Source organism: Podarcis filfolensis (genome assembly GCF_964270895.1).
Source record: "Podarcis filfolensis genome assembly, chromosome: 1".
In the NCBI taxonomy this organism is placed as follows: Eukaryota; Metazoa; Chordata; class Lepidosauria; order Squamata; family Lacertidae; genus Podarcis; species Podarcis filfolensis.
This window is the reverse complement of record NC_139604.1, coordinates 77,813,193-77,838,126: the sequence shown is the minus strand read 5'-3', so window position 1 is coordinate 77,838,126 and position 24,934 is coordinate 77,813,193. Positions and strand designations below refer to the sequence as shown.

Below are 24,934 nucleotides of genomic sequence, written 5' to 3'. Positions count from 1 at the left end.
TGCACCCTGCAGGGTTAGGCACAGAATTGCAGCCATAGCAGCTAGGTTTTAAAATTTCCCTTTCAGCTCTACAGCCGAAATGAAAAGGAACAAATTAGTCAAAACGGAAGCCCCCCCATTGCTTTCAGTGGAACTTTCAGACCAACTAGTTGCCTTGTTTTACTCAGGAAGTAAGAGCTGCCCCACGATAAGCTCTTGCTTCTCGGCTAACAGACGGACTCAGGCTGGGGAAACACAGCCGGATGAGCGGGGTATAAGTAATATATTGTTATTTTCAGGCTGCTCCAGGGGGCTTTCTCCTCCCAAAGACGGCGTGCAGCGTTGCAGCCTTTGAGCTGCGTTAGCCAGGAGCAAATGAGAACAGGAATAAGAGGACATGTCACTGCATGAGCTCTGTCCTCCGTGTCTATATGTGCACACACCGATCCATCCACCCCTAGCCCCCTTACCCACACAACACAACCGTATGCACAGGATGAAGACCCGTGTACCATGGGGCCTCCTCTCAGGTAAGCGCGAGTGTAGGAACGCAACGTGGCGGCTTTAACTCGCGTGCGATACAACTGGGGAGCGGAGGCAGAGGCGCTTTTCCCCCTCAGGAGCCTTGCAGACTGCCTCCCCGCCGCCAGGGGCCGGGGCAGCCAGGGAGGCCCGCCGCTCTTCCGTCTCCTGCAGCAGCAGCAGCAGCAGCTCCTCCTCCTGGGCCAGAGCGGTGGGGAAGGTGCGCGTCGGTAACCAGGAAGCGGCGCCAAGAAGCGGCTCTAGTCAGGCGAGCGGGGCTGGGCCTGGTCTTGGCGGCCTGGCATGGAGGGCGGCGGCGGAGGCTGCGGAGGGCGTGCGGTGAGCACCGGGGTCGCGGAAGGGGGGGGGCGGGCAGAAATGGAGGCCGCTAGCCGGTGGGGGGGGGGAGGCTGGAGGGGTTGCTAAGCGAGGGCCGGGAGGCAGAGGCCGAAGCGGAGCAGTAAGGCCGGAAGAAAGCGAGTAGGAGGAGGAGATGGCGTCTCTTGGCCCTCCTCCTCCCCCCCCCCCGCCGCCTTGTGCCCTTCCAAAGAAGAAGAGGAAAGGAAAGCACGGGGGTAGGGTGGGGAGTTGTTTCCCGAGGGGGCGGATCCTGCTCCTTCCCACCGCCCAACGATCAGAAGCAAAACCCCAGTGGGAAGGCATGGAGGATCCTCCATTTGATCCCATGGCGAGGTTGGTTGGGAGCCGAGGCAGCAGCCGGTATAGGACAGCCCGCGGTTGCTATCCTTTCACAGTGTGTGAAGAGGTGTTTTTTTATATATATATATATATATATATATATATATATATATATATATATAAATAAATAAAAAAACCATATATATATATGCCGGGGGGGGGTGCATGTAAGCCCCGCCCCACATGATCGATCACAATATGTGGCACCACTTGAATGGCAATGCCTATCAACTTTGGAGGGGCAGCCTCTCAAGTGTTTTATGGGGGTGGGGCTGAAAGGATCTTGGCTGGTATGGCAGTATTGGGCTGATGGGAAGAACATCCCAGTTTCCTCACTCTCCTCCGCTCAACTATGGGCGGACCTGACTCAAGCCTCCTTTTGGTAACAAGAGCTGAAATCACCCTCCTCCACGAAAGGTGATGCATTTACAGACATTTGTCCCCATCCTCAAATAAAGAGTGTTCAGCTTAACTGATCTGTGTGTGGACAATACAAAACTAGGAGCAGGGCTTACGTGGATGCAGGATTCAGACAACAGAGAACGATGGAGAGAACATGGATGAGGCATATAACCAGAAATGAATGTGAGATGCCATATAAAGGAAGATGATGATCTGTTGTTAAATGATCCTGATCAAAGATTCTTATTGATATGGGGAGAGGTGCTCTGCTGAGACACACCAGCCCTACTCAGTAGAAAAGATCATAAGTGGAAAAGGTGCATGAGCAGAGCTGCACCGATTAGCAGCTACCCCAACATCCTACACCCCTTGCAGGGTGCTCGCTTAGCAACTTCAGGGAGGAAGCTTTCGCAAATACTGCTATTCTCCTTGGTGTATCCATGTTGTTCTAGGAACCTGTATGGCAATGCTCTAGATTGCTTGGATGTTTATGCGTTGACTAATTTTGGGAAACTTCCCACCAGCAAGCATCTTCAACTGATGTCAATGTACATTCCTTGGGAAACATCTCCAGCTTTTCTGATCTGAATTCTGATTAGCCAGAGACTCTTTGTCACCTGCAAGTTTCTGGAGGGAAATTGTATTGTAATCCTTGCTTTTACTTCCTGTCATTAAATGGCTCATCCATCCATCTCTGTCGTCAATGAGATCACCCTTTATTTTAGAGCCTACGCCTTCCAGTCACTTTCCTATTACTTTTAAAAGAAGACTTTTAAGTGTGTGTGTACATATACATATAACATTCCTAAATATATTGTAGTGAAAGTACTAATATTTATATGTAATGATTAATATTCACATTCTATGAATCTGTCATTATGGTATGAAGATAACATTTAAAATATCATCTGAAACTGATTATGATACATTCCTTCATTAATAGGTCAAAAATTTCCATAAATATTCATACTAGGGAGCAATGTGTTTTCCAGCCTATCTAAATTCCTTATTGCCTCCTTTCCCCATCTTGGTTTTCAGTCATATTTGTTTCTTCAGCTTAATTAGGAAGCAGAAGCTAGGGCTAATCCAAAAGGAAGCTCTTAAAAAATACTAAGAAGGTGAAATCAGCCTTTGGCTCAGAGGCTCTCAGCAAAGGCTTGCCTACCTTTGGTCACCCTGCCCCTTTTTTAATTGCTGTTAGAAACTGTTCTCAGCTGTGACTGTACACGTGTGCCTAAACTTGTTTCTCTGTTGTCTTCCTTCCTTGGGACACTCATTAATAGTGTTTCATTCATCCAAGACAGAAGGGATGCCAACCAACCAATTCCTATTTCATTTCCTTAGGCCCTTTTCAGTTCCTTAGTCCAGTTGTCTCTCACTCCTTGTGTTAGTTCAAACCTCAGTCATTTGCATTCAAGCTTCCCCCCCCCCCCCACATTTTAAGCCTGCACTGCGTTCTGCCTGATTCACTAGTGGCCACCTTCATTCCATATAAGACAAGCTCTGCTTAGCTCTGTGTAATAGGAAGAGACACAGGATAATAGGATAAGACACAGGTTCATGTGTACTTTTGTATACAGTGGTACCTCGGGTTACATACGCTTCAGGTTACGTATGCTTGAGGTTACAGACTCCGCTAACCCAGAAATAGTACCTCGGGTTAAGAACTTTGCTTCAGGATGAGAACAGAAATCGTGCTCTGGCGGTGCAGCGGCACCGGAAGGCCCCATAAGCTAAAGTGGTGCTTCAGGTTAAGAACAGTTTCAGGTTAATAACAGACCTCTGGGACGAATTAAGTACTTAACACGAGGTACCACTGTAGATGCATAAGTTGATATGTTTGACCATGAACTGGGATGTGGGATTATGTGCTCCCTCATTGTTGTTTATTTATTTTTGCCCTAATTCCCATCACGTTCACACATGGGTAGGAATGCAAATTACTCAGAGGCTTGGATTAAATGCTCCCATTACTTTTTTTTGTTTTTTTGCATATGGCGGATGGTTTATAACAGGAATACATATTGTAAATTGCAAGTAAGCAACAGCCTCTCTTAAGAATACAATGTTTTCGGGTAAAATATTTCTTATGAAATATGTTAATTGTTCATTAACAGTGTAAAAATCATAGCCACGGTCCCCTTGGCCATCATGGACATAGCTGGTCTAACATGTATGAAGAAAAAGATCTACCAAAAGAACAAGATGTGCTTCCTTTTGCAGAGGACTACAGTAATTTTGATATTGTCAAAGCAACTCAGTAAGTTTCTTGAATAATTCACGTGTTATAAAGTAATGCATTGAATTTCAGCTACAGTATGTTGTATAAGTGAGCAAGGTACTAGTAACCAGCATTTAAATATGTAATGTGTGTGTGTGTGTGTGTGTGTGTGTGTGTGTGTGTGTGTTAGCCTAGCTATTTCTCTCCCTGTTGCTCAAAAATGATTTGTTTCTCATAGGAAAGTTTTCCCCTCCCCTGCTAGATTGCTTTCCTGGAATAAAAGTTGCATTCCAGAGACTCTGTGTTGGTGCGTGTAATATATTGTATTGTCCACTCTTACTGTCAGATTTAGACATAATGATGACTTAGAGTAAAGCTATAACTCTTTGCCATTCAAATTTATCTTACTCTGATTTCAGATATGGCCTGTTGGATCGGTGTCAGGAATTGGTAGAAGCAGGGTATGATGTAAGACAGCCAGACAAAGAAAATGTTACTCTTCTTCACTGGGCAGCAATCAATAATCGGCTTGATCTTGTAAAGTAAGTTTTGTCAGTGATTGCATGTGTAAGGACTTTGGACTGTATATAAATGAAACAGATAAAAAAATTGTTTGGTTTTTTTCTTTGTAATGTGCTAATTATCTAATTGAATATTATATTAGAATGCTAATAAATTCTAATGATTAAGTGGCCTACAAACACCTTAAATAAATAAAATATGTTGCTTAGTTTTAGAAATACCTGTCCATATTGTGCATTAGTTATGCCTGTGAAACTTCATTTTATTACTATTCACATTTGTTAGTGTGACCTTTGTGAGGCTTCTGAGTCTTAAGATCAAATATAATTGATATAATGGTTACAGATAATATAAAAAATGTTAGTTTTCAGTAACTGCAGTTTTGTTATTTGCCTTACTTTGAATTGTGGGTGGAATCCAAATAGCCATTTGCATGAGTCAGATTTTTAAGTTGATATTCTGCACAAGGCAAGAATCTGACTGCTAGGAGAAACCTTCATAATCAAGACACTGTTTCTTATACTTTAATACAACCCCTGATATATTGTGACACTGCACTGCAGAAAGCCACCTGTAAACTCTTGTGTAAGGGCTAGTGCATTATTCAGTTATTTTTCTTCCACTGATTATTCTTGGATCAAGCCTATGTGTTCTTCCTTCCACTAAACTACTTCATAGAAAATATGGCTCATTAAAATTTTCAAAACTTTTTGTGAAATGCCTTGTGATGGAGGTTATCAGTTAGCATCATTTTGAACGTTCAGAGCAGTCCCAGTTCAGTCAGGGCAAAGACAACATACTATTATATTTTAAGATCAGCTAACCAGTAAAAGCAGTGCAAAATCTTTTAGCCTGCCTGACTGGTGTTTCTTCTTCCAGATGCCGCCTTTGAGTACGCAGAATGCCAAACAATACCATGATATTTGTAAATTAGCCACATGTCTTTTTACAAGCATATGTTTTTGTTTTTATACGTTTGTACTTTGCTGCGTCATATAATAATGGAAAACTAGGCATAAACTAACTCTAATAACAACCAACCAAAGCAGATTAAGAACCAAACGCTCAAAATACATCGACAAAAGGACCCAAAGGCCTATTGTAATAAAAATGCCTATCTAAAGATGAGCCCATGCTGACCTTTCTTGGGAGGCTATTTCTGACTCTTACTGCCATTACAGGAAATCTCCCGACCCTTTTCCCTGTCTGCTGCATCTTTGAGGGTCAATGTACATGGAACAGGGACTCTGATAGCAACTTAGTGTTTGTGCCGGTTCATTTGGGAGAACAACCTTGCAATTAAGGCCAGGAAAGGATTTTGTCACTCCTTCCAAGTTTAAGGAGACCAGTGGCTTAATCTAGTCAAGCCTTCTGTTTCCCAGAATGTCCAGCCAGGTCCTATGGGAAGCCCACAAGCAGGTCTTAAGGGCAATAGCGCTCTCTGCTGTTGTTCCCCAACAACAGCACAGAGTGCCATTTATGTTAGTATCTCAGATGTGTATTAAAATATTTGCAAGAACTTGTTCCTTCTCACACCCGAAGTAGTATACTTCTAGCTATTAAAACTGCCACGATAACCACTGAATGGTTATTTTTCAAAATGCATTTTGGGTGACTGGAGAAAAAGTCATCATTTTGACCGTGTTTAAATTTCTGTTTTTTATAAGACTGTATTGCTAATTCTTGAATAATTTTATTTCTAAAATCTACTGTGGGCAAATGTTCAGTGAACGATCCACTTTTAGAACAAGCATTCTGTTTTATTTATGCATTGTCGTTTTGTTTGTTTGTTACCACAGGTTCTTTATTTCCAAAGGTGCAGTGGTGGATCAACTAGGAGGTGATTTAAATTCCACTCCACTTCACTGGGCTGTTAGGTATGGAATTAATGAAGAGCGAATCATGCTTTAGACTTCTTGAGTGTATGCAAGAGGGAAACATAGTTTTGGTTTTGTGAAAATTATGTTGCTAGAAAGGTGTAGTTTTCACTCTCTTGTTATCTCCCCTGACCCATACATAACTACTAATTTTATATAACTACTAATTTGTTTCTCTCTCATCTCATTTGTTTCTCTATTTTTTTCTTTCACCTCAGTTGTTGGCAAAAAGTCAGCTGACCATAAAAACAAGAAACACAAACAGAAGGCAAAGTTGTTGCCCAGGTTTAATGGTTCATTCAATTTCAGGATTTTAATACAGTTTTCTAAACAAGCACAATATTTATTTATTGCATTATTTATTTATTTTTAATGCCAGTCTTCATCTGAAGATCACAGGGCGGTTCACAACATAAAAATACACAATGAGAACACAAAATCTGTTAGAAGAAAAACACCAATAGCGCCCCCCCAAAAAAAAAAATTTAAAAGGCCATAGAAAGTTAATCACCAAAGGTCTGATTGAAGAGAAACATTTTTACCTGACACCTAAAGATATGTAATGAAGGCGCCAGGGAAGCCTTCCTGGGAAGAGTATTCTACAAACAAAGAACCACCTCAGAAAAGGTCCATTCTCATGTTGGCACCCTCCGAATCTCCAGGTTGGTTCATATGGGGAGAGGCAGTCCTTGAGGTATTGTGGTCCCGAGCCATTTAAGGGTTTATAAGTCAAAAACAGCACTTTGCATAGGGCCCAGAAACTAATTGGCAGCCAGTGCGATTGGGCCCTATTAGGTTAGGCTGTGAGCTGGTGGACTGGCCCAAGGTAAGCTACATGAATAAATGTGATTTTTCACCTGGTTTACTATGTACTAGTCAAACACTTCTACACCACTATATACACCTAGAAAAATGGGAAGATAGCCAAGCTCACAGAATTGACGTTCTCATTTGAAACCAAATTATTGCTAATGTGTCCATTCAAAAATTCCATAAATAAATAAATTCTGTGGGTAGAATTCAACATAGCACAACCATTCCATCTGGGAGCTGCAGTGCTTGCCAGATGAAACCATTCCTGCTCTCCTACCCTAGGGGCATGTTGTTCTGGGGGTTCTCCTGATGCCTCCACGCCAGTTTCCGGGGGGCACAGGACAGGGTGAAAAAGTCACATTGTACAAGTGGAAATCCTTTTGCAGGGCTCCTGCTGATGGGGCTGGTTAGGTGAATACAGCTCAATTTTCCATCTTTGTTTCTTATTCTAATCCGATCAGTGCTTCATCCGTTACTGTACCTCACACAGTCACTTAGCAACAGGACTATCTCTCTTCTTCCATTTGCTAGTGACTAATAGTGTGGCTGCTATCAGTAATTTTTGTGCTAATAATTGTAATTCCAAATTACAGTTTTAAAGCCGGCAGTTGGCAGTATCAGCGTTTCTCTTTTCCATAAGAAATAATGCATTATATTTTCTATACCAGGTAGTGTTCTAAAACTAAACACTTCTGTCTCTTTCCAGACAAGGGCATTTGTCTATGGTCATACTGTTGTTAAAATGTGGAGCAGACCCAACTCTAATTGATGGTGAAGGATATAGCAGCTTGCATTTAGCTGTGCTTTTTCAGCACATGCCCGTCATAGCTTACCTCATATCAAAGGGTCAGGTATGTTCTTAGTATGATAAACTTAATATTACCCCGGGCACTTCCTTTGTGTGGGTGCTATTATGAGATGAAACCTTATTGATGACTTGGATCCTAATAGTGGTACTATTATGAAATCCCATTTCATAGCTGCACAAATAAAAGTAAATCACTACATCCTGCCACAGATGTTTACTTCCTTTTGCAACAGCCTTTTGGATGAGTCTATTTAATTTTCCAGTTTCATTTAGAGATCCAACTGCACAAACTGCTGTTATTCTAGCTTGATAACCAGAAGACTCTGGTACTGCTTCTCAACCTCTTAGCCTTTGTTTCAGTGCTTAACATGTCAATTTGAAGATTTCTTGATCTGTCAGCCCAATTCATACTATCATACTTAGTCGGTTTAAAAAGTGCATTAAAATGCATGTTTTTTTCCTCAGATCCCATACATATCAGTTTCTTCCCATTTTCATCACTGATAACATTGCAAAATGCAGCTGCTGAAGTAGCATCTTGAACCACTGGTGAATTTGTTTTAAAGAATTGCCAGCTAGGGGCAGGGCTGAAAAATCCTCCTAGTAATATTAGTGGTTTTTTAGATGCACCAAACTGCTTCTGCCTAGCACATCTTATTTTCATTTAATATAATTTATTATTTAATACTTCATGCTGTAATACTTAATAGTCTAACAAAAAATGACATTTGAAGGTAAGCCATTCAGATATATCACTTTTTCCTATTAATGTCTCTGATTTGGTGTGTATATTTCTAGAAAATAAAGTTGCCAGAGTGTGCTGTGCTGCTTTTTAGTGGTACCAGTTCTAGAACTCCCAGTTCATGAGAACAATTGATACATATCATATATACCAGAGTAAGAAAGGCAGGGCCTGTGGGCCATACAAAAATGTTATTCAGCTGTAAATGTTCAATGAAATAAGTAGCTTAATTTAATTTGATGCAGGATTGTCAATTTATGGCTCTGTTTGTACATCTAGCTTAGGCTTTCATTTCCTGAAATGGTAATATCTTTTCATTTTTAGAGCATAGATACAACTGATCACAATGGACAAACACCTCTTATGCTGTCAGCGCACAAAGTAATTGGGTAAGTAATGATTGTAATTAAGGTGCTGTATAATCGTAAAATGTTTATTTTGAAGTGAGTTGCACTGATTTCACTGAGACCTCTCCTGAATAAGTATGCATAGGATTGCAGCATTTAACCTGTATTATTTCAAAACAGCTCAAATATTTCATGAAGAAATACCAAGTGACATATTCATTACCAAAGCAATTGTTCAGAGTTTATTTTATAATGGAAAATATGATGAGTTCCCATAAGTGTAACTGTCATGAAATCAATACATCCATGTTGGACACTTATTTCTCTACTGCAGGCGAAGCCTTTTTGCAGATAATATCATAATCCTAAGTATTTCTGTCTCTTCTACTTTCTGTAATTTTGCTATTTCTCGTAAGCTGCTTATAACTTTTTCTACCATGTACAAATTCTTCTTTAAATAGGCAAACATGTATATCTATTCACTATGCATCCTGTCCAGCTCAACGATACCCCTTCTCTGCTCTTGAAATGTTTTCCTCTGTCAAAAACACAGAAAAATGATTGCAGTCATGAATCTTCTATGTCCTGCGCTGAATATTTTACTTCAGATGTTTAGATGTCCTTATTCTGAAGTGACTCAAAAAAGAGTCCTGTGGTACTTTAAAGATTAACAGATTGAATATGCTAAATTTATTAAGACTTTTTAAATCTTAAACGTACCACATTCTTCTGTTTGCAGTAACAGGTTAACATGAGTACACCTCTAGAATTTATTCCTGGGTAACAGCATACTTTCTTGGGAGGAAAGCAATGACCAACCTAGACAGCATCTTAAAAAGTAGAGACATCACCTTGCCAACAAAGGTCCGTATAGTAAAAGCTATGGTTTTCCCAGTAGTGATGTATGGAAGTGAGAGCTGGACCATAAAGAAGGCTGATCGTCGAAGAATTGATGCTTTTGAATTATGGTGCTGGAGGAGACTCTTGAGAGTTCCATGGACTGCAAGAAGATCAAACCTATCCATTCTGAAGGAAATCAGCCCTGAGTGCTCACTGGAAGGACAGATCCTGAAGCTGAGACTCCAATACTTTGGCCACCTCATGAGAAGAGAAGACTCCCTGGAAAAGACCCTGATGTTGGGAAAGATGGAGGGCACAAGGAGAAGGGGACGACAGAGGACAAGATGGTTGGATAGTGTTCTTGAAGCTACCAGCATGAGTTTGACCAAACTGTGGGAGGCAGTGGAAGACAGAAGTGCCTGGCGTGCTCTGGTCCATGGGGTCACGAAGAGTCGGACACGACTAAACGACTAAACAACAACAACAACAGCATACCAGAGTTAATAAATAAAGTTTTAATAAATAATAATAATAAAGAAATAAAGTGTTTAATAAAATAAATTATCAAAATATATACGTTTTAAAGGTGATGTGTGTTTTCTCTTTGCTGACTTGTATATATTTTCATTTAGGACGGAACCTACTCGTTTTCTGTTAAAGTTTAATCCTTCCCTCAAAGCTGTAGACAACATAGAGAAAAACACTGCATTGCACTGGGCTGTTGTATCAGGAAATGTTAGTGCTGTAGATGTGTTGCTAGAAGCTGGCTCGAGTCTGGACATCAAAAATATCAAGGTATGTGTTTTCATCAATAAAGAGCCTCCTGGCTATTAAAATCACAATACAGTTTTCAAAGCACAGCTTCAGGGCTGCAGTCTTTTTCCATCAAAAGCAAAAATGTATTTATTTCTGTTTCAAAGCAAAGAGCAATGCTAGCCACAAGAGTTTTGCTGTTCTGTTCTGCTCCATTCTGTTTCCTGAAATGACAGATAATATTACTCCCCATGGTGGTCAGAAGTTCTATATATGTGCATCTAGATGCCTCACCTGTACATAAGCATGGTTAGCACCGTTGTTGTTATTATAATAATAATAATTTATTATTTATACCCCGCCCATCTGGCTGAGTTTCCCCAGCCACTCAGGGCGGCTTCCAATTGAATGTTAAAAACAACGTTGTTTCTAACTGTATTTATATAAGCCATCCAACAACATTGATTACCTGGGCAGCTCACAAGAAATAAAAGAAAAAGAATCATGTTGAACTATTTATTTGCTATAGCATTGTGGCTTGGAGTGTGAGTCAGGAAGTCCCTGGTTCATCTTAAACTCACAAAATGGCTTTATCTCCCTGCTTCAGTGCCTATCTACAGTATGGGGATAATAAAAACTTTACATTACAGGGTTGTAAAGATTACTGCAATCATGTATTGTAAAGTACTTTGTAGTGTTTAGAATGCAGAAGAAATGTTGGGTGAGATCCAAAGGACTTCATGGCTGTGCACCCAAGAGGGCTTGGGGCTTGTGTTTCTTCACTCTCCATGCCATGTGGATAACCACTTTTGAATCCGTTGGTGCCTTCAAAAGTTGGTTGTGATATGGCATGGTAGTCTGTGATATGGCATGAAAATGTCAATTCCATGGATCATGCCCAAGCCCTTGTGCACATCTCTCTGGTTGTATTCAACACTACACCAGCAGGATTCCATGGGCACAGTGGGACTTCCATTTCTTCTCCTTCTCCCATGCTCCCCTCCTGCTCCAGAGGGTCCCCCAACCCTTAGGAGCTTATTTTGAGGGCGTGTAGAAAATGAGCGGAAAGGAGAGGCAGTTCAGTGGCATGCAGGGAAGTCCCTTGCATGAGTGGAGCTGCTGTGTTGGATATGGTCCTTTGGATACCAGCTGTTAATATTACTATTATTACTTTAATAAATACTTGTAGAGGAAAACACCACATTCACCTGTATGGCTGTTCTGTTCGAAAAAATGGAGTAGTGTAGCTTCATAATTATTCGTGAGGGAAATCAATTTGAGGAAACTTTTGTAAATAGGATAAGTGGTCATCTTTTGTGGAGTGCGGGGAGAGAAATAGCTTATTATTAGAACAGGTAACACCTGGTCTCTGAAAACACCTGTTCTCTTTATGACAGCCTTTGACAACCTGGGGCCCTCCAGATGTTTTTGCACTACAAACCCCATTTCCCTAGCCAGCACAGTTGTATGTGAATTGTGGTTTTAAATAGGGTAGCTGAATAAATACGAGATTTTGACAGTAATTCAACCGTACACATAAACCAAAGTATAATATGGTAGATCTCAAGGCAATTGAGTGTAGCATTACAATACATGATAAGGCATTTAATCTGTGTTCCTATTGTTTTGCAGAATACTTAAAAGCATTATCCCGTTTGAGTATCCTGGTATATCTCTTGGGATTTTAGCACTACTTAATTTTAACTTTGTTTGGAGCTAGGACTGCATGACATATAGAGAGGACTGCTATTAAAAAACCCATCTATTTGTAGTGCTGGTGTTACAATAGTTCACTTATTTCTCATAATTGGATTCATTTGCACAAAGCTAATCTCCTTGCACCCTTTAACTTTTAAACATTTTTGTAAGTTTCTATTCTTACAAGGTAAACTTAAGGGTTTGTTTTGTCAAGCTTCTTTAGAACTAAGGTTGCCAACATGGTGCCACGAGCTCACGTATGGCCACAGAGGCATTCCCTGAACCTGCAGGGTTGCTAACAATTAGGCCTGAAATAAGAAGATGTTGTGCTATGTTCTTGCTTGCATAACCTTTTTGAGCTTTTCTTCCTCTTACTTGGTTTTTAAAGAACTTTAAAACTTTTTATTTGAAGGGCGAGAGGCCGCTTGACCTTGCTCATCAAACCAAAAATCGCTTACTTGTTCATCTGCTTTGTGAAGAAGAGAAACTGAGAGCCAGAAAAAATTCCAGGTTTCTGAGGATTCTGGGAAAGTATGAGGTATTGTATAGTGATACACATCTTGGCATGCAGCAGTGCACTTTTAAAGAAAACCCATTTGAGTTAGGAATGCTTGCAGATTCCCACTTACCGCTTAGGCTGGAACTGAACCAGGACTTGATAGAATTTGCTGGCTGAGTCAACCTCAAAGAATGAGTGGTGGAGGCAAAAGGTTTATGAAAGCAAAGAGAACATGTAGCTGGGAGAGGAACCTTGTGATGGGTTTAGGAAAAGTAAGATCTTGTGTATTGTTGGTAGAAAGAAAATGGACAACCAGCAGACTCAAGGAATTCAGGGTTGTTGGTTCAGACCATTGGATGTTTCCTTTAAATTTAAAGGAAGAGAAAATTGCTCCTGATATGCTTTTCTAACACAGTTGCTCTGTCATGGAGAAAGTCAAATAAGGCAAAGTCTCCCATTCTTTGACAGCCACAAGAGTCCTCTTAGGGTCTGAACCTTGAAACTGTAAGTGAGTATTAAGGTCAAAGAGACAAACGAGGTAGTGGGCGTACAATCACATACTTATTTAAACACTCGCTTGTGCCAAATACTTGGCTATGGTTCTCTAATCGTAAAGTTGTTGGGTTTTTTTTTTAATGCATCTCTTGAGCTTCAATATTTTGCACAATTAAAAAAAAAACTTTAAATGATTGTTATCTGGCTGGGGAAGAGGGAAATTGTACTTCTGGGATCTTGCTCCTGATCGAGAGAGGCAGAAGTCAAGTGAAAAGATGTACACAGTGCTTTCCCCCCTAGAAAAATAGGTGATGGTACTCACCATGAAGTTGTTACAGCAAGTGCCACACTTGCAACAACATACAGAGGTGTTGGTACTGAGTACCCCTGAGTACCCCCTGGGAAGCATTGGGTGTACCTGAGTGATGCCAGACAGGCTCTACTTTCTAGCTGATAAGCAAGGCAACTTCAAGCATTTCTGAGTTGTGAGATACGATTTTTCTCTCCCCTTCCCATTCTTCAGCATCAGTTTCTTCTGATCTGTTTTCCAACTTTCACATTGTTGTTCCCTCCATACCATGTTATTATGAAACTGATACTATTTCTTTTTATTGTAGTTCTTACTCTTGCTAGTGTCATCGTTGGCGTTGATATGGGCTATAGGATATGTAGCGGACTTAAATTCAGATTCGTGGCTGTTGAAAGGAAGCTTGCTAGTCTTCATATTTGTTATCATGTCCCTGATTGCAAGGTAGGTGCCCCTAGCTTCCTTGTGGTTATTTCTACATTGCAAAGAGTTGTGCTTTGTGTTCCTAGAAGATCAACAAGGAACACATGGCCTGGTTAAGATGCTCACCTCCTAAACTATGAGCCACAACAAGCATTGCCCTCTTTCATCAATAAGATGGTAGTCTTTCAATAAGACCTACATTGGCTCCCAGTATGTTTCCGAGCACAATTCAAAGTGTTGGTGCTGACCTTTAAAGCCCTAAACGGCCTCGGTCCGGTATATCTGAAGGGGCGTCTCCTCCCCCATCGTTCTGCCCGGACACTGAGGTCCAGCTCCGAGGGCCTTCTGGGGGTTCCCTCACTGCGAGAGGCCAAGTTACAGGGAACCAGGCAGAGGGCCTTCTCGGTAGTGGTGCCCGCCCTGTGGAACGCCCTCCCATCAGATGTCAAAGTGATAAACAACTACCTGACATTCAGAAGAATATGTGACATTTTAGTGTATTTTTCATCTTTGTTGGAAGCCGCCCAGATGGGGTACAAATAATAAATTATTATTATTATTATTATTATTATTATTATTATTATTATTATTATTATTATATTAATTGTGGCACTTGGAGTATTGGATGGAGAGATGGCACTGAATAGAATCCAAAGGAAAAAAGTTCTGATGGACACATTATGGCTTTCTTACATAGAAATTACTTCCATAGTGAAAAATGTGTCATTGATTGGCTACATGCAACAGTAATTGACTGCAACTTCCCACAATGTGTGCACCGGGTGGATGTGCAAGGCGTGTCATGTCTGTAGGTCTGCTTACAAGTGATTACATATGTTTTGAAAACTTCTATTGTGTAGAAAAAAATAGTAATGTGTGAAGCAGCCTTGGAACATAATTCAAATCTACATCAGCGTAAACAGTGTATTTTAAGTCTCTCTCTCTCTCTCTCTCTCTCTCTCTCTGTGTGTGTGTGTGTGTGTGTGTGTGTGTGTGTGTGTGTCTTTCTTTCTTTCTTTGTTTTGGGGTGGGGGATTTAGGAAGGCTCAGTTGAGACATCACAGGAAACCATGGTTTCCCACCTTGTAGATAAGCATGCATGAGCTTTGGGACTCTCCATCCCCTGCCTTCATGGAAGAAGGAAATATTGAAAGCTTCTAATTCATTTTAGAACAAACTGCAGTTCTATGTTACATATAAACTCAGAACTGTGGTTTGTTGTAACCCTTTCAAACACACAAAAATATTTTTTATGCATAACCTGAAAAATAAATTTGCTGAAGTTTTTAAAATATTATTTTGAATGTTTGTATGTCAGATGTTATTTTGAATGTTTAAATGTTGTATACTTCATGGAAATGTTTTTCAAATTTCCTTTTCAGGCAGTTTGTAGGAGTCTACAAACTACAATATTTCCCATTAGCATTCTTGCTTGGTTCCGTCTTCTGGATATCTTGGACCTGTTTCATCTTGTTCCTGCCTGATATCCTTTGTGTTTTATTGCATAGAAGAAACACTGGTCTTGTTCTTTCAGATATTAAAATGCTTTCATTCTGTAGAAATCTTAAGAAATTCTGACTTTTAATATTTTATAGGAAGCTGCTATAAGACATTTGTTGAGGTGGAAACAAAATACAGTTTTCAATGTACTGACAGCTTGGGGCAATAGGTGGGCTTTTTCTTATCAAGGAAGAGTCATGTTTCTGCAACATGTACCACCGCCCATCTGTCAGGGCTGTTGGCCTCTGACAACACTGATGTCTTGCTATGCCGTCAAAGGAAAGGAAAGCAGATACTGGCAATAAATCCAGTAGTTTTCCCTTGTCTTTAACTGGAATACAGTCTGGATCACCTCCTCAGCAGCATCCTTTCCCCCTATATGTAGGGTAGATAAAATACAAGTAATTTATTCCTACTGGGTTTGGGTGAATACCAACAAAGCATTACCAAAACTCAGTGAGAGAATGGTGCAAGCGGCCTGATGTGTTGATATACTGTGCTAACGGTACAAAAGATTAGCCATGTTTTGGTAGACAACAGCTAGGTAGCAGCATAACAAACATCTCTGTCTCCACATTGCCTTTAAGTTTGTCCTTACAACAGTATGTTCTCGCTCGCAGCTGCTGTATTTCGCATAGAATTGCTAATTCACATGGCTGCATTGTGCGAGTGACATGATTCTGATATTCATATATTGTATTTTCAGCCCTCTATTTTGCTTAGCTTCTGCACATGGGGCTTTGTTTTTTTATGAAAAGGGATAACAGATTCGGCAGCAACAATAATTACTGTTTTAAGCCATCTTTAATCTGTTCTAGTACTAGATAGCATTTCAATGTTAATTACTTCATCTCTCAAGTGGTATTTTCTTTTTGCATGGTTTCTAATGAGATCTCATTAATACAATTATCTGGATTAATTCCTGTGAACTGCTTGGGCATGTTCCAGCTAAAATGCATGCATATATTTGCTTGGCTTCTAATAAAGATACTTTATAGTAGTGGCGCTACTGCTGCTTCAGTGTTATGATGTTGTGGTTTATTTACAACAATTTTGTAAATATTGTTATTGTAGCATGCTTTGCAGGCATTAAGGCATCCATTCAACTTTGAAGCGTAGCTTGGGCTGGATCTAGGCACATCAAAGAAGCGTTTCAGTTTAAAGCATTGTAAATTTAAACGGAAAACAAGTAGAGAAAAATGGGACTCCACATCGCCATCTGGTGGCACAATGTTATATTGCTTATGATGTTGTTGTCGCTTAGTCGTGTCCGACTCTTCGTGACCCCATGGACCAGAGCACGCCAGGCACTTATATTGCTTATACAATGCATATAAATGGCTTTTTCTTTACCAGTCTAGCTGAGTCCTTGGAGAGGGATGCTTAATATGCAGCAATACATGAATTTGGGAAGCATAAAAAGAGCTTTCTTAGGTCATAACAAAGGCTCATCTAATCCAGCACCTTCTTAGACATATTCCTTAACTGGAGCTTACATTTTTCAGGCACGATTTCTCGGCTTCCCTTCTTTCTTGGTATCGTGGGTCTTTTCTATTATTTATACAAAACTATCAGAACTGATCCTGGATTCATTAAGACTACAGAAGAAGAGAATAAAAAGGTATTTTTTGCTTGCATCAAATGTATGCCATGATTTCCTATAATACATTATATTTTTTATACATTTGTCACCTGAGAACAATGCATTTTGGAGATACTTTACTTAGCACTTTCCTCGTAATGTAAATATTCCCCACCAGTGATAGCAACTTGGGGAAATTGTGAGACTATAGCAAGGAAACCTGTCAGCACTTCAAGAAAATAGGAACTTGTGTCAGATATACAAGGACAAGTAAAAGGACTCTCCAGGGCCATAATAATGTAGGGAATACTTCCCAGTTTCAGAAACACTGCTCCAGCATTATACTTCTTTGCCAGCAACATCCTTCCACTCTTTTGTTACACACACACACAGCACTAAGATACTGTAAACCTTTAAGGCTCTGGTCATTTAAAGCTGAAAGAATCCAGGAAGGGGTGTGGAGAAGCTTCTGATACTAATCAGGCAAAGATAAACTGCTTTAGATTGGGATGTCATGGCTGCCTTGAAAGGAATGAAAATCCTACTCCCAGCACCCAAAATGGGCTTACAGAAGTATATAAAGGTGAATGTAGGATCTCTCAATGATGATGCCATTATGAGGATTCACAAAAACGATAGATAAAATGATTGAAAAATATCTGTCTTTCAGAATATTATTAATCTTGGAGAATCTGGCTCCTTGGATTTCAGAACCTTTTGCACATCGTGTCTTGTAAGTCATGCTTTGTTCTAGTATTGATTTATTTATTTTTAATTCCACAGATATATCTTTAATTTGGTATACAGTGGTACCTCGGGTTAAGTACTTAATTCGTTCCGGCGGTCCATTCTTAACCTGAAACTGTTCTTAACCTGAAGCACCACTTTAGCTAATGGGGCCTCCTGCCGCCACACCGCCAGAACACAATTTCTTTTCTCATCCTGAAGCAAAGTTCTTAACCCGAGGTACTGTTTCTGGGTTAGCGGAGTCTGTAACCTGAAGTGTCTGTAACCCGAGGTACCACTGTATATAATAAGTGATATTTTTTGCAGCCCAATCCTGCAAGCTGCTCTGCTGTCTTAACAGCTCGTGAATTAGGGGTTACAAGACCTGATAGGAATGCCAACAAAAGTGGTCCATCAGTGGCAACAAACAGCTCTTGCAGCCTGCTTGTTGGCCTTGGCCTGCATTCAGATTTAAAACCCTTTCCCCAAAGGTAGTGGGTGTCTTCAGAATGGTATCCTTTATGTTACATGAATGGGAACTTCCTTCCTTCCCGCCTCCCATTCATACGTGGAAGCACTAAAGCATGTGCACACAGGCTTCTCTGAATCCAGCCAAGCCATGATCTTGGCCACCCAAAGTGGTGGCTCATATTGTTGGGTTTTGTGTGGTTTTGTAAGTAAACAAGGATGAAGATTTAAAGCTAATCAGGACATCTGTGAATATATTGTCTGAATCATGAGTTAATTACTTTCCCCTGCATTCTTCCCAAGGTGAAAAAACCGTTGAGATCCATGCATTGCCACACTTGCAACTCATGTGTAGCTAGATATGACCAGCATTGCATTTGGATTGGACGATGCATAGGTGAGCTTATTTTAGCAGAACTAGAAGTCCGTTGTTAGTGCCAGGAATGTTTTTGGAGACTTCAAAGCAGAGCTCTTAATACATCATGTAGAGAAACTTTAGTAGTTGAGTGCTATGTGATGGGATGTTGACAAGCTGCACAGGGAACCGCAACCAGTTAGAATGTAAGAGTAGTTTCATATGCACATTGCACAGTTTGAGTATTGTTAAAAAGCTTGGCTTGAAGTACTTAAGATACATTTTATGTAGTTTTGGGCTGAAATCCTATACATATAAAAGTCAGCCTTACTGAGCTTTTCAGAGTAAACATGCACATTTCTGTTCTGTTAACACTACCATGATTTGGGTGGGATCTCAAATGGCCAACTCCTGAATTCTTACAGCAGAAAACATGTAGAACTTTAGTTATTAATTTCCCTGAACTAGTTTTGCTTCCGTGAATTACTTGGGTGCATTTTTTGATGACTGGGGATACGGTGTGGAAGAATTGCCTTGTGGCTGTGGTATAAACAAATCCTTACTAACTTTTCTAATCTAGGTGTTGGCAACCATTCTTATTTTGTCCTGTTTCTCGCTTTCCTGACAATGGTGAATATCTGGGCACTGTACGGAACAATTCTGTGTATGTATTCCCTACACTTATTTCACTAATTAGTTTGCCACAAACTGCTACATATTGATACCTAGCCCTGTATTGAGTAGCACTTTAGAAAATTCCACTGTCTCATGTTCCAGCTAAAAATGTTTTTTTTAAAAAAAAAACTCTGGAGTCCTAATCTGGAATATGTAAAGTTGAGATCAGGAGAAATTACCATGTGAACAATTCTACTTGCAAAATGCATAGCTTCTGACATACACACACAAAATATTATGTAAATGGCAATGGAACAAATGGAGGTTACCTTTTGTTAGGGAAGCTTGTGCACGTTGAGCAATATCTCTCCCTAAAGCTTTAATTTTCAATTCAAAGAGTTCTGCTACAAATAGATCTTTGACCCTGGCCGCACTGAGAGAACGGCACTCCCTATTTATCTTTACATTCAGCTATTCCTGTGGGTTGTTAAATATGTGAACAATACTTTTGTAGTAAATGTACAGATTGGATCTTGTGGGTAGCTCACCATCATCTGTTCTCAAGCAACCTTTTTTTAAAAACTGAAAATAAAAATTCCTTGTCCTAGATTGGTCAGAACACTGCACAACAACATACTGGGAAGATGGAGCATGGACTTCCTTCACGCAGATTGTGTCTTGTTCTCCATGGGTGTTGTACATTTTCACACTAATATCTTTTCACACGTCATGGGCTATGTTGTTGCTAATCCTTCAGCTCTATCAGGTACTGTTTGATTTTATCTAAGGTTTAGTCCTAAAGGTTTTTCAGTTGTAATACTTCTTCAGCAACCTACCCTTGCATCCCTATAATTAATATCTCAATACTGAACCTCAGTTTTGTGTGTAGATCTAATAATGATAATATATAATAATAATTTATTATTTGTACCCCGCCCATCTGGCTGGGTTTCCCCAGCCACTCTGGGCAGCTTCCACAAAGACCAAAAATACACTAATATCTAACCACATCTCAAACCAGTAGGTGCCAATCAAGAGTGTATCTGTGAATCAGTACATCTGCAACAAAATGTTAGTGCAGAGTGCTTCTCTTCTGTTAGTCATCCACACCTTCCTTCATGATATTTCATTCTGGTTTCCCTCCAAAACAATTCCGTGGCTACTGAAATTCTCATTGGGCTGTTTTGGAGGGCTCCGTTCCCTGTCCATTTCTCCCCCCAAAAAGACTTTTTTGTACTTCTCCAGGCCTTGGAGTTCCTCCAGGCCTGCTGATACCCTTCTTGTGTGTTTTGGCTACATAAAGATCCACACTCACCTCTGAAGTTTGGATATAGATAGAATGATGATCCAGTAATCTAAGTTATTATGGAAATGCAGCAGCTCAGAGGATTGGATAGTAGCTTCAGCACTGGCACAAGAGACAAACTGGTGTCCCAGTGCCAGAGATGGGACTGGTTCCAACTCTAATCCCAGCACACCAGCAGCCAATATTGCACAAGTCCTCCACTTAATGTGATTGTACAACAGAGTTGCTCTCATTTTCAGTCATCCCCTGCCCTGGTGTGTAGCATGCCCAGTTTGCTCTTAATTGCCCTACTTCCAGATTTGGGATCTTGCTCTAGCTGCAGGATCGCAAACTGCAGCAAGTAAACTAGACCTTTAAAGCTGGGCTGTTAGTTTAAGGTTCACGTGCGGCAAATGCTTGTTGAGAATGTTATGTTCGGATGGAAGGACTTGAGAGAAAAATAGTCCTGTTGCCAGTTTCTAAAAATATAGTATGAATAATTGATCCTGCCCAGTGGAGTGGCTAGTGCTGAACTGAAAACTGTTGGGCAGCTCAGCTGTGCATCATTGTTCCATGTTAAACCCTTTATGACCTTTGAAGATAGCTGTCTGGGAGCATTAAGTCACCTTTTCCTCTTCTTTATTTTTGTGTCATTACAAATCAAGGATGCCAGCTTGGCTGCATAAGTAGCCACTTGTGCGCTCATTTTCAGCCAAGGAACGAGCATGGAAAAATGTATTAGCAACAAATACATATACTGGTCATCTTAGCTCATTTTCCTTAAGCTGTGATCAAGCGGAATGTGCTGAACTTCATGAGCACATTCAACCTAAGGAGGAGAGGATTCTGTAGCCCCCGCCTCCCACTGGCAATTATTTCTGGCATCAGTCTGAGATCTACCCTTCTCTTCTCCTGATTTTGACTATTTTGAACTGTGCATATGGGGCAATGATTGGAAATGTGTTTCTAGTTGAGCTATTAAAACTGCACAGGGGAAAAATACATGATTTTAAGTAAGAATGCCTGCTTACAGAATTTAGTTAAGATTGATACTGTTCTTGACTTGGTATCTTGTGCCCAATAATAAGTTGCTGAATAATTAATAGCATTACACAGAAAGTGATTCAAGCACACAGTTCTAACAGCTTTATATTGAGACCTCTGTCAATAGTTGGGATGGTGAACCCAGCATTAATTGTTAGTAGTACCTCTCTCACAGTTTTTCCACTGTTAACATGCTTTTAACTGAAAGGGGCCCTGTTTTTTATGGCTTCATTAAAATGCAATAAAATACTATCTTTTGGTACCTCTGACATTTCATGTAGAGCTTCATTTCTTTCCGTTTTCTTCCTGAATTGCATGTAATAGGCAATTTCCATTTTTTGTTTGTTTCTTTCAAGATTACCTTTCTTGGATTGACCTCACATGAGAGGAGTGCCCTCTGGAAGCAGAGTAAGCGTTCAAAGCATCCTGTTTCACTCAGGAAAACTCCATATAAGTAAGTAACTTTTGGCCCCATCATCCCAAGCCTTCAACTTCTAGAGACCACAAGATTAGGGAAGACTTGCGGGGAGAGTTTCTGTTTCATGTCTGCATCACTCGCATGTTATAGAGGGGACCTCCACCTAACCTTGGTGCATAAGAACCATGTTGCTTTGCAGCATTCTCAGTGACCTTGAGAAATAAAGCTGTTATTCATTCCCTCCACCACCACCCCTCAAACTGGGATGTTAAAGGATGTACAGCCTTTACCAAAGGTGTCATGGACTTTGAAGACACTCAAACTCAGGACCAAAGGGAGAAACGTGCTAAGAGGAAGGCACGTTTTGTAAACCCTCACCATGATCAACTCCTGCCTGGAAACCTATGTCCCTACTGTGGAAGGAAGTGTGGATCCAGAATTGGCCTTCACAGTCACTTATGGACTCACTGTTAAGACGTGTTCATGGAAGACAATATTACTCGGCTATGAGTGATCACCAAAGAAGAAGAGACATCTCAGTCTTGAGCTGGATCCCTTCATCCATGGCAAGGACTTGCAGACTGAAATAGACCACAAGCCTTTCATTCCTTTCCTGGATACAGTTGATAGCTCTTCTAATATCTGTTTTCATGGATACCCACAAGAGCCCAATGCCTTTATTAGAACCTACCAAGATGTCCCAAAACTTGTCAGAAACCTTTTACAGATGGGGGATGCTGTTTAGTTTTAATGTTGTTTCTGCATTGTAAAAGTTTGTTACATATAGCTAAATCTGATTGATTTCTTTTAGCTTATAAATACATTACTTATGTCCATTTTGAGTACCTTGGAAGTATGTAAAGGCCAGTGTGGAAGTGCCATACTGTATATACAAACCAGTATCTCTATATGGGGCATATATGACTATAGCCGCATGTTGAGAAACTAGTTCTCACAAACAGCCCCTTCACAGGAGTGCCGCTCAGCAGTCGCCTTCTCCTTCCAGGACATTTCCCTGTTGCCATCATAAATGTTTAAACACTTTGTTTATTAGCAAAACAAAGGAAAATATTTCCACTCTCATTGTGTTGTTCTCTTCCCCTTCCTAGCTATGGCTGCCTTCAGAACCTAGCAGACTTCTTCCAGTGTAGATGCTTTGGAATGTTCAAGCCCAACATCATTGACTGGACTAAGCAGTACACGCTAACGTTTCATTCATTGAAGGATAGAAATGTTCACGCCGTGTGAAGATAACCTACATCCGGTCCTTGGGAATCGGCTGGAAGCTGAAATAAATATGGATATTTGGTATACATTTTACAGTTTGCAACTTATTTCGGAATTTCCTTTGCTATATTTGTATCACTGTTATTTTGGGAAAGGTTGTTTTATGTGAACAAACTGCAGCAAAGTGGATAATGCAGTGGGACAACTGTAGTTCATATATTAAATCTTCCAATAGGTTGGAAGTAAGTACAACTGTGAAATGTCACTTTTCAAATTGCTAATGAAAGGCCTTTTTTATAAAGCAGCCTGGAAATCCTAGCCATTGTTGTTCTTACGTGTCCATTAAAATTTGCACTTGATAATTAAGGGTGGGGAGAGATGCTTTGAATTTCAAAATATTTTAGTATATGAAAACTGATTTGTAACTTGAACTGTCTCTTTGATCTGTAAATCTGTATATAAGGGCTGTTTAGATTTAATATATTCATGCTCACATTTATTAAATTAGAAAATTTTTGTATTTACAAGTGTAATTACTGGCTTTTCAACTAATCAAGGGAAAACATTTATATATGAAATAATAACCGTGGCTAAGGCCCTGATACACTGAATAATGATGAATAATGGCTGAAATACTTCTCTCAGTTGTGCTAATGCATTTATAAGCAGGTAGCAGCAGCTCCAATACAAGTTTGCAAAATTCTCATGGCATTTGAAGGGCTTGTTTTACACTACAGGTTTGTGGTTCAGCTTTCTTAAAGTTTAAGAGGAGTGTGCAGCTCTTAAATACTACAAATCATACGTCTCGGTGGACTTGACACACAGCAAGGGTCCTGTGTACCCTGAGTTTCATACTGTAGTAAAAAAAAGTCACACTGAAGAATGGGAGGTTAAAATTAATAATCAGTGAACATATATTGTTTAAGATTATAGAATTAGTCCAAGCTTGTTGGTCTTGAAGTATAATTCTTGCTTTGGATATGAGTTCCCATACAAGCACAACATTTGAGGGCTCGGTGAAAAATAAGATCTTGTATAGAATAGCAGTTAAAATGTCAGAACTGATGTGACCTGGATTTACCTCTGAAACTCAGTCACAATGAGTGACTTTTGGCCCTTCACTTTCTATGTCTTATCTACCTCCAGGGTTGTTGTTGTTGTTATTTAAAAAAATAACTGATTTTTTTATTGAAAGTTTTCAAAACAGAATACAGTAAAAACCAATCTAATATACCTCCAGTGGTTGTTGAAGTTGAAATAGGGTAGGAAGAACCAGCTACACTTCCTTGAGCTTGGAGGAGAGGCAGAATATAAATGTAATAGTAGAAATAATGAAATTACGGTGATAGACTTGCTTGTAGCTGAGTTCTACATAGTAAAGTAATGGACTTATTTCACTAGTACACAATGTATCATTTTAGAAGACACCATGGCATTAAAAGCAGCATGTGGTGTATTACAACTTAAGGAATCAGACCATGATTTGATTTTAATACTGTTTTCACTCTTATTCCTGTCAGGTTTTTTTCTTGATGAAAGACGGTGGCATCAAACTGGGCTTCTGTTGCTAAAATTACAAGTGCTGTCCATTTTTAGAAGGGTTGTAGAGTTCAGAGTCAGGATTGTGGAATTACATTACAGGCTCTGTTAGACACTCAGAAGAATTTGAGAAATGATCAGTTGTAATCCAAGGGGTAAATATAACGTACTTTTTTTCAGCACCTGCACTTGTAAGGCATATTTTTATTTCAAATCAGGCTGCCAACA

The 24,934-nt window shown here is 40.0% G+C and overlaps 1 protein-coding gene across 2 annotated transcripts; it reads left to right on the top strand.

The window, feature by feature from the left end:
* Positions 1 to 258: 258 nt before the first annotated feature.
* Positions 259 to 23,687, top strand: ZDHHC13 (zDHHC palmitoyltransferase 13). 2 transcript variants are annotated; one of them, XM_083598786.1, is made up of 17 exons: positions 259 to 840; positions 3,720 to 3,862; positions 4,243 to 4,365; positions 6,145 to 6,222; positions 7,742 to 7,886; positions 8,910 to 8,974; positions 10,405 to 10,567; positions 12,636 to 12,761; positions 13,835 to 13,968; positions 15,330 to 15,432; positions 16,946 to 17,068; positions 17,700 to 17,762; positions 18,527 to 18,620; positions 19,159 to 19,242; positions 19,802 to 19,959; positions 21,879 to 21,976; positions 23,050 to 23,687. In XM_083598786.1, the coding sequence occupies exons 1-17, from the start codon at positions 805 to 807 to the stop codon at positions 23,186 to 23,188; spliced, it is 1,875 nt and encodes a 624-aa protein (XP_083454912.1). In that variant the 5' UTR covers positions 259 to 804; the 3' UTR covers positions 23,189 to 23,687. The 2 variants fall into 2 exon arrangements, with proteins under 2 accessions (XP_083454912.1, XP_083454913.1); XM_083598787.1 differs by having other exon boundaries at positions 15,330 to 15,439; positions 16,953 to 17,068.
* Positions 23,688 to 24,934: the final 1,247 nt, after the last annotated feature.

Coding starts and splice junctions, on each gene's coding strand:
- ZDHHC13 (XM_083598786.1), top strand. CDS start 805: ATGGAGGGCGGCGGCGGAGGCTGCGGAGGGCGTGCG. Junction 841..3,719: donor GAGGCTGCGGAGGGCGTGCG/GTGAGCACCGGG, acceptor GTTCATTAACAG/TGTAAAAATCATAGCCACGG. Junction 12,762..13,834: donor GGATTCTGGGAAAGTATGAG/GTATTGTATAGT, acceptor TTTTTATTGTAG/TTCTTACTCTTGCTAGTGTC.